Here is a 9,210-nt window from a genome sequence, read left to right on the forward strand (position 1 = left end):
CAAGCGGAGAAAGGACTTTCACATCACCTCCTGCCTGGTCCTGTTTAACTGGAGATGCCGGGGATTGAACCTGGGATGTTCTGCATGCCAGGCAGAGGCTCTTCCACTGAGCCAGTGCCCCTTTACAGCTCTCCAGGGTCTCAGGCGGAGGTCTTTCCCATCACCTCCTGCCTGGTTCTTTTCAACTGGAGATGCCGGGGATTGAACTGGGGACCTTCTGCAGCCCAAGCAAAGGCTCTACCACTCAGCCCTGGCCCATCCCGTTTCTGAATGAAAGGTGACACTGATGTGGTAAAAATAGACATCATGCAAAATCATGCGGGGCGCTGCAATGGCCTCCCCAGCGTCATGTTTAAGCACAGAAGAGCCCTGCTGGATAAGACCAAGAGTCCATCTAGTCCAGCATCCTGCCTCACAGACTGGAAGGTCTGTAGCTCAGCGGTTTGAGACCCGACTGTGCCGCATGACGGAGTGAGCTCCCGTTGCTGGCCCCAGAACCTGCCAATCTAGCAGTTCGAAAGCAAGAAATTGCAACAAGTAGATCAATAGGTACCGCTTTGGTGGGAAGGTAACAGGGTTCTGTGTGCCTCGGCATTTAGTCATGCCGGCTACATGACCACGGAGAAGTCTTCGGACAGCGCTGGCTCTTCGGCTTGGAAACAGAGATGAGCACCGACCCCCAGTCGGATTCGACTGGCTTTCGAGCAAAGGGAAGCCTTTACCTTTACTTTACTATCCAAATGCTTTTAATTTAGGCAGATGGGGTCTCCCCTCCCATTCAGGGTGTGTGTCCGGCGTTTCCCGGGAGCGCCCCTTTCTCACGTTCTCATTTTGCAGACTTCGTAGGTGCCCCCAAAAGGCAATCTCTCAACTCGTATCCCAGTTACCAGCATGATTCGGAATACGGAGCGGAAGGCCCGAAAGGTTTATATAAAGCAGTCCAAATTCCCACACAGATAACACGGAGAAAAATAAATTTTTAAAACTGTTTAATTAAAAAAAGAAAAGAAAACCAAGTAAAAGCAATTTCGATCCCTATTTGGTGGGAATAAGCCTTGTTAATAGGGTGCACTACAGAGGAACAATGGATTCCTTGTAGTGGCAGAGCTGCGAGAGAACCGTCCCTCTGTGGGGGTGGGGGGTTGCGCAGAAATGGGGGTGGAATTCTTGCCAGGAGATAAGGATAGGGACTCGGGTTCAGGACGTGTGGACAACCGAAAGCAAAGTGGCAGAAGGAAGACAGGGGGGCCCCAAACAGATGCGGGGGGGGGGGCTGGCGCGGACCCAAAGCACCTGACCACGTGCGCCACTAACTATGGCAAGACCAGCATTTAAAAAGACATCACACACCACTGGGGTCCTCTACGGCTCCTTCGCCCTTTAACTCCCCAGCCTCCATTCCAGAACCCTGAATATTGGACAAGATTCAGTTGGTGACCTCTTGTTCACCCAACCCAAGAGACCCTCCCAAGTTTGGCTCCCCGAAAAGAGGGGGGGGCCTGTGTGGTTCGATGGGCCAACATGTATTTTTGTGTGCACAAAGTCCCACGTTCAGTCCCTGGTCCCAATAATTCAAAGGCGCCCTCCCCAAAAGCTAGCACACATCTAGGAAGACATCTCAGTTTATCTGAGACCCAGAAGATGGGCTGCCAATCAGAATGGGTGACACTGAGGTCAGTGGAGCAGGGCTCCGCCAATCGGGGCAGGCGGTACTGAGCTCTGTAGAGCAGGGGCTCCGCCAATCAGAGCCAGCGATGTTGAATTCAACAGCACAGGGCTCCGCCTCAAGATGGAAGGGTTTCACTTGTTTATAAGGGGGGAGGGGGCAAAAAAAAAAAAGCACAAGAACTACACAACAATTGTGCAACCAGCTTCGTTAGAACAACTCAGCAAAATAAAATTCCGGTTTATTGTTGGACAACATTGTTTTTCACACATACATCAAACAGGCCAAAAAAAAAAAAAATTAACAGCAACTCCATAGACAAAAAAAAAAGAACAAAAAGGAAAAAAAAAGAAAAACCCTTTTTATCTTTGGCCATCTCATACAAACCAACTACTTATGGTACAGCTAAAAGTACATACACAAAAAAGAGTTACTGGAATGCTCAGAATGAAGATTGGACTTTTTTTTTTGCATTTTCAAATTTTTTTTTTTGTACAAGGTTTTTTTCCTGTTCTCCTTTGAGATAATCGTTTTTGGACATGGTCACACCACAAGTAAAGTTTGAGAAAAAAAGAAATTCTTTTTTTTCCATTTTAGGAACGGGGGTGGGGGAAGCAAAACAAACCGAAAACACACACTTGACTTCAAAGCCCCCCTTTTGGTCAATTGGAGATCGCGTTTTAAAAATGGCTGACCTCGTCACAATATGTACAAAAATATAAAATGTAAATAAAAAATACAAACAAATTCTCCTTTTAAAGTTACTTTTAAGAAAGCAAGGAGGGGCCTTGAAGTTTTCGGTGCTGGGGGGGGGAGAAAAGGGGGGACGGGGTGTCTGCTCCTCCCCCACCCTGGTGGCAATGTGTCGGGGGGAGAATTTTACTTTCCTCCCCACTTCCCAAGAGGGGTGGGGTGGGTGGGTGTAGATTGGCGGCTTGCTGGTTTGCCGCACGGCTTTGACACTCTACTTGGTGACAAGTGACCACAGCAAGAGGGGGAGGGGGGGCGAAGCGTATCTGCAACGGGAAATTTCCAGGGTATAGTAGGTCACGCTGGCCTTTTAAAAAATTTTCCTCTTTTTTTAAGTTTTAAAAAAACTGCCGCTTCCTTTCCGACTCTGCTTCCTAATCGTCTTCGTCGGTTTTCTGCTTCTTGGGGTCGACATCGTCGTCCTGTGGAGAAAAAGAAGAGCATCGGGGGGGGAAATGAGCCGGGGTCATTTCCTGGTCACTGTTTCATCCTCACAACAACCCTGCAAGGTAGGCGGGCTGACACGTGATTGGCCCTGGCCAGCCCTACAATCGAGTGGGGATCTCAACCTAGGCCTGTTCGATCCTTGTCCGGCGCTCTAACTGCCATAATGCACGACTAGCTGCGTCTGTACATTCAGTTTCCCACTATCTGTTGACTGTGCCTTAAAACAACCCAGTTTCTCTTCCAGTATTTGAGAAGGACTCTGTCACATATTCATGATCTTACGTAAGAATGTTGGTGGTCTGTATTCTCGTGTCACCTATGACTCAACAGTTCATTAGTGTCACGCTGGAGGAACTGCAGATTCGTGGCTCTTGAACGGCAAACGAGGGCTAATTTTAGCCTTATAACCTTGCTTGGAGAATTTAATGAGTATTATCAAGATGCATCTTGGTCCACCTGGTTCGTCTTCATAATCCCTTTAGGGACCAGCTGCCTCGTTCAGAGGCCGAATCACGTGGGTTGAAGTTAGATTTATTTCCGTTCTCAACGGCTACCTCATCGATAGGAATTATCAGAAAGGGAGATAATCATGGTTTCTGCTGGGGTGGGTTGCCAATCTTCAGGTGCCGCTAGGAAACCTCCCAGAATTGCAACTTCAGAGAACAAATTAGTTCCCCGTTGAGACCGGTGGCTTTGGAAGGCAGACTCTATGGAATCAATGCCTGCCGAGCTCACACCCCTCTCCCCAAATCTCCAGGAATCTCCTGAGCAGGAGTTGGCAACCCTAGGGCTTCCAAACTCTACAGCGTGTTCTTGCCAACAAGCTCAAAGACTGACACGTCTTAATCTTCGAGACACAGTACCAATATTATTCTGTTAAGCCTGAGAAATATTAGACCTGATTTTGTCTCATGTATTCCCCCCGCCCCCCGTATCTGCGGGATTCATTAGCACCTGTTAATATTTGTCGAGTCCTTGCCTGATGTGTAATTTTAAATGAAATCGTCAACTCAGTGATGTTCTTTTTGTCTGCTCGGCTGGCAAGACATCTGACGCCCGGGCTCCCCAATATTCCCTTTGTGCTGTCAGAGATAAGCCTCTCTCCCGAGTTGTTGTCTGGCACAGACTTTAAAGATGTGGGCTTGCACCTGTGCGGAGCTGAACAGGCACGGAGCGGAGCACGGTCCCCGATCCCTAGACTGGGTGTGAAACCGATTCTCATACTGGCCCACGCAAGGCCCCCTTCCCAGAAGGCCTGCAAGTAGCGCAGACCACCCCAAAGGCAACCACCCTCCTCTAATTTTCTCCCACAACTGCCTCGGAACTAGGGATGTGCATTCGGTTCGTCTGAAACGAATGCACCCTCGAAAACGGCCCATTCGGGCTGCTGCGGGCTGATTCAGATTCTCTTTTCTCCCCACCATAGAGAACAATGGAGGGGATGGGGGCAACCTGTGTGGGGGCCCGTAGAATTGGACCCCCTGGTCCAAGGTTCTTGAAACTTGGTGGATATCTTGGGGAGGGGCTCCAGCAGCTACCCGGAGAGGTTGGAGCCTCTCCCTCAAACCCCCTCCCCTCCAGCCCCCAGAATATACCCTATGTTTCGCCATTGAGTTCAATGGCCCATAGCAGATAATGGGGCCGAAATTGACATTCGGCTGGCCGAAAGACTCCTCAATCAGCTTGTACTGCCAAAATTGAGTCTTTCTACCAGCTGAAAATGATTCTGCCTGATTCGGCCGAATCCGAATCAGGCCGAATTTTTTATTTTTACTCGGAACATAGAGGTTCCATTTAGCCGGCACGGCTAATAGCCAAGGATGGATCTACCCTCCATCAGTGCAGCACCTTTATTTATACCAACCCTGTTTGTCTGCTGAATTCTTATATGGAGGGGCATTAACCCCCACACAGGAGGAGGGGGAGAACCCGGCCACCTTCACAATGAGGGAGGCTGCACGTTTAGAATCAATGAAGTTTAATTCTGGGTATAAGTTTTTGTGTACATGCACACTTCCTCAGAGGAAGAAGTACAAATCCACCAGAAATCTGGATATTCACCATGAACTATGCCAACAGATCTGTAGAGCCAGAGAGAACATCAGTTTGGTGTAGTGGTTAAGTGCGCGGGCTCTAATCTGGGAGAGCCAGGTTTGATTCTCCACTCCTCCACATGCAGCCAGCTGGGTGCCCTTGGGTCAGTCACAAGTTCTCGCAGAGCTGTTCTCTCAGGAGCAGTCCTCGAAAGAGCTCTCTCGGCCCCACCTACCTCACAGGGTGTCTGTTGTGGGGGAGGGGAAGGGAAAGGAGATGGTAAGCCGCTCTGAGACTCTGAGTGAACGGCTGGGTATAAATCCAATCTCCTCTTCTGTACAGAGTTCATACCAGCTTTAACTTTTTTTGGGTATTTTTAATATGTGCATGTCAGTGTTCCCTCTAAGCTGAGTTAGTGTGAGCGAGCTCACAGGTTTTTAGCCTCCAGCTCACAGATTTTTGCCTTAGCTCAGGAAAGATGTGGCTCCAGAGCAAACTAATTTATGCAGCAGCCAAATTGCTCGCTCACAACTTTAATGCCAGGAGCTCACAAAGGAGAATTTTTGCTCACCAGACTCTACAGCTTAGAGGGAGCATTGGTGCATGTGTGCGCGTGTGAATGAACCTGGGAGTCATGGCGTCTTCTGGTGACTGACCCCTACTCGGGGCCTGGAGGATATTCAGAGAGGTGGCTGAGTGAAGCCTGCCCCCGCCTCCCGACTGCTGGTATTCCAAGGAGGTCTCCCATCCAAATACTTGCCGAAGTCGACCCTGCTTAGCTTCCGAGATCTGGCTTCCCTGGGCTATCCAAGTCAGGACAATGGCTTTAACTTTTTAAAAGGCGGTGTGGTGTAAGGGTCAGAGCGCTGGACTAAGGACACAGAGGCCTGGCTTCAAGTCCCCACGCGACCATGGGCTCAATCACTCTCTGCCTCACTTATCTCGCAGGGACGTTGTGAGAATAAAATGGAGGGGGGGGGAGAATATGCACTGCCCTGGACTGAGAGTCGCCAGCCCCAAGGCGCTGTCTGGAGATCTCCCGGTATTACAACTGATCCCCAGACGACAGAGATCAGTCCCCCCCTTGGAGAAAACAGCTCCCTTTCAGGAAGGACTACCAACGAAGCAATGCTCCCTCTAAGCTGTGGAGTCTCGTGAACACAAACTCTACTTTGTCAGCTGCTGGCATTAAAGTGGCGAGCGAGCGATTGAGCTGCTGCATAAATCAGCTTGCTCTGGAGACGTCCCTTCCTGAGCTGAGAAAAAAAAAATGTGAGCCGGAGTCTAAAAAAAAACTGTGAGCTAGCTCACGCTCACTCAGCTTAGAGGGAACGCTGCGAATGAAGCCCCTCCCCTTTCTCACATCCCTCCTTCCCCAAGCTCCACCCCCCCCAAGTCTCCAGCTATTTACCAACTCAGAGGCGGCACCCCGACCTACGTTTCCTTGGAAGAAAAGGATAAAACAGCCGTCACTCCGCCCCACCTCCCAAAGAATCCTGGGAAATGTAGTTTGTCCAGGGGACTCGGGGAACCGTTCACAGCTCCGACACTGAATCATGGATCTTGGGGAAAGGCTGTCCGAGAGACACCCCAAGCAAGGGAACGTGCCCTGCTTCCCCACCACAGAACCGCCTCTCTGGCCCCGGTCGCCAATCAACTCCAGCTAGTACACTGAGGAACCACAGACAAAATAATTCCTCCATGCAAAGAGGCCTGGAGGAAAAGAAGCTGGGATTTGTCCAGATTGGTGACCCCCAACGCGGTGCCCACCACTGGCTTTCCGAGGGCCCATCAATTTCTTCCCCAAAGCCCACCCTGGCTTCCCTCCTCCTCATTGGAGCAGAACCCAGAAACTGAGCTCGTCGCCAGCTTTTCTCAACATTCTGCGATTCGCCCCAGTACCCCGTGGCAGCCATTTTCTGACTGGCCCTGGCCCTCCCTGAGAGCTAATTTTGTGTGTATGTAAGTGGTGGTGAGCACAGGCACGACAAGACTAAGAAGAGACTGGAGTTATACCCTGCCCTTCACTACCCAAGGGAGTCTCAGAGTGGCTTACCATGTCCTTCCCCTCCCCACAAAAGACATCCTGTGAGGTAGGCGGGGCTGTGGGAGCTCTCTCAAGAACTACCCTTGAGAGAACAGCTGAGAGAACTTGTGACTGACCCAAGGTCACACCAGCAGCTGCAAGTGGAGGAGTGGGGAATCAAACCCGGTTCTCCCAGATTAACCACTATTCCAAACCGGGATCCTTGGCCTTCCCCAACCCGCCTCCACAAAGGCCGGCCCCTTACCTCGTCGTCCTCAGCTGCCCGCTTGCCTGTGGCGCCCTCCGCTTCGTCATCTTCATCGCCGTCTTCTTCTTCCCCTAGACAGAAAGTGGGAGGGGGGGGGTTGAGGATGGGCCGAACCAGACCTCGGATAAAAGCTGCCCCACCCCGTTCACAACTTGGCCAATAAAAACTCTCCAGGGTCCCTTCAAAGGCAGAGCAACTGTCTGTAAAAATCCGGCTCAGGAATTTCGCAGAAAACGACATTGGCTTCTCTTCCGTGCGCCTTGCTCGTGAGGAAGCTTGGGAAAAGCTTCCGGGAACCCCCTCCCTCTGCTCAAGACCAACGCCTTATCATAATGCCAATATCATGCCCCTATATAAATCAATGGTGCAACCCTCATTTGGAATACTCTGTGCAGTTCTGGTCACCACACCTTAAAAAGGATATAGCTTTGGAAAAAGTGCAGAAAAGGGCAACTCGAATGATAAAAGGGTTGGAACACTTTCCCTATGAGGAAAGGTTAAGGTGCTTAGGGCTCTTTAGCTTAGAGAAAAGACGACTGAGGGGTGACATGATCGAGGTTTATAAGATTACGCATGGGAAAGAGCAGGTAGAGAAAGAAGTCCTTTTCTCCCTTTTTCACTATACAAGAACTCCTCGTGGGCACTCCATGAAATTGTTGAGCGGTCGGGTTAGAACAGATAAAAGGAAGTACTTCTTCACCCAAAGAGTGATTCACACATGGAATTCACTGCCACAGGAAGTGGTGGCGGCTACAAGCATGGACGGCTTCAAAAGGGAATTAGATAAGCCTATGGAGCAGAGGTCCATCAGTGGCTATTAGCCACAAGGTATAGACAGGGGCTCTGGGGCAAGTGATGCTCTGTCTTCTTGGTGCTTGGGGGGGGGGCAACAGTGGGAGGGGGCTTCTAGTGTCCTGGCCCCACTGGTGGACCTCCTGATGGCACCTGGTATTTTTGGCCCCTGTGTGACAGAGTGTTGGACTAGATGGGCCTTTGGCCTGATCCAACATTGGCGTCTCTTATGTTCCTATGTTATGTTCTTAAAATTTACGTGTTGTTTGCTTGAAAGAGGGATGGAAACTGCAGTGACGTATTAGGGAACATCACTTTATCAATGGATGTGTCAACTTGAAGGTACCATTGAATGTGAGATTCCCATATAGGGTAAGATGGGAGTCACTTATCAACTTTTATACTCACTTTATTTCCTAGAGACTGAGAAACCAATGCAATATAATGTAATTCCAATGTAATGTCACTGGAATTCTCGGTTTATAGATTTGTTTCTGAGGAAAGACCAGAGGTCTGAAACACTTAAATATCCGGAATAAGTGTTGAAAGAAAGACTGAATTTGGAGCAGACTGCTTTTTGAGAATACGAGACTGTTAGAAGGACATTGATTGAGAGAGTCTGGAGCAGGCTGCCATGTGTAATTTTATTAACCTTTGTATTTTTTTCTATGAAGGAATAAGTGGTTGTTTTTCATTAGGTCAAGGTTTCCCTTCCTCGAAAGCCAATCGAATCCAACTCTAGGGTTGCGGTGCTCATCCCCGTTGCCAAGCCGAAGAGCAAGCGCTGTCTAAAGACGTTCCCATGGTCATGTGGCCGGCATGACTAGACGCCAAGGTGCACGGAACGCTGTTACCTTCCCACCGAAGTGGTATCTATTTATCTACTTGCAGTTTCTTGCTTTCGAATTGCTAGGTTGGCAGGAGCTGGAACTAGAGACGGGAGCTCACTCCGTCATGCGGCACACTCGGGTCTCGAACTGCTGAACTACCGACCTTCCACAGCCTGCAGTTCAGCGTCTTAACAACTTGAGCCACCGCAGCTCCTATTAGCCTTTCAGTAGACTGGGTTAAACAAGCCAGGGTTGTATGGATTGGGCCCGGGAGCTTCCAGGGATGTTTTGAGAGACCAAACCCAAAACGAAAGGGGGTAACCTGGGTCCCCAGCGGTGACTCCCTGGCTTCACGCTCTCCCTCCCGTTCCTTCTCCTTCCCCTTTCTCCATCGGGA

General features: G+C 49.9%; 1 protein-coding gene across 3 annotated transcripts in view; it reads right to left on the reverse strand.

The window, feature by feature from the left end:
* Positions 1-1,577: 1,577 nt before the first annotated feature.
* The window catches only part of PTMA (prothymosin, alpha), a 21,071-nt gene continuing 13,438 nt past the window's right edge, over positions 1,578-9,210 (reverse strand). For all 3 annotated transcript variants that reach the window (XM_015408646.1, XM_015408648.1, XM_015408645.1), the window contains exons 4-5: positions 7,189-7,262; positions 1,578-2,838 (exon numbers count right to left, since the gene is read on the reverse strand). In XM_015408646.1, the coding sequence (XP_015264132.1) occupies positions 2,791-2,838; positions 7,189-7,262 (122 nt within the window). In that variant the 3' untranslated portion in view covers positions 1,578-2,790. The remainder of the gene's footprint in view (positions 2,839-7,188; positions 7,263-9,210) is intronic.

The sequence above is a fragment of the Gekko japonicus genome, unplaced genomic scaffold, assembly GCF_001447785.1.
Source record: "Gekko japonicus isolate JY-2015 unplaced genomic scaffold, Gekko_japonicus_V1.1 scaffold1891, whole genome shotgun sequence".
NCBI classification, from domain to species: Eukaryota; Metazoa; Chordata; class Lepidosauria; order Squamata; family Gekkonidae; genus Gekko; species Gekko japonicus.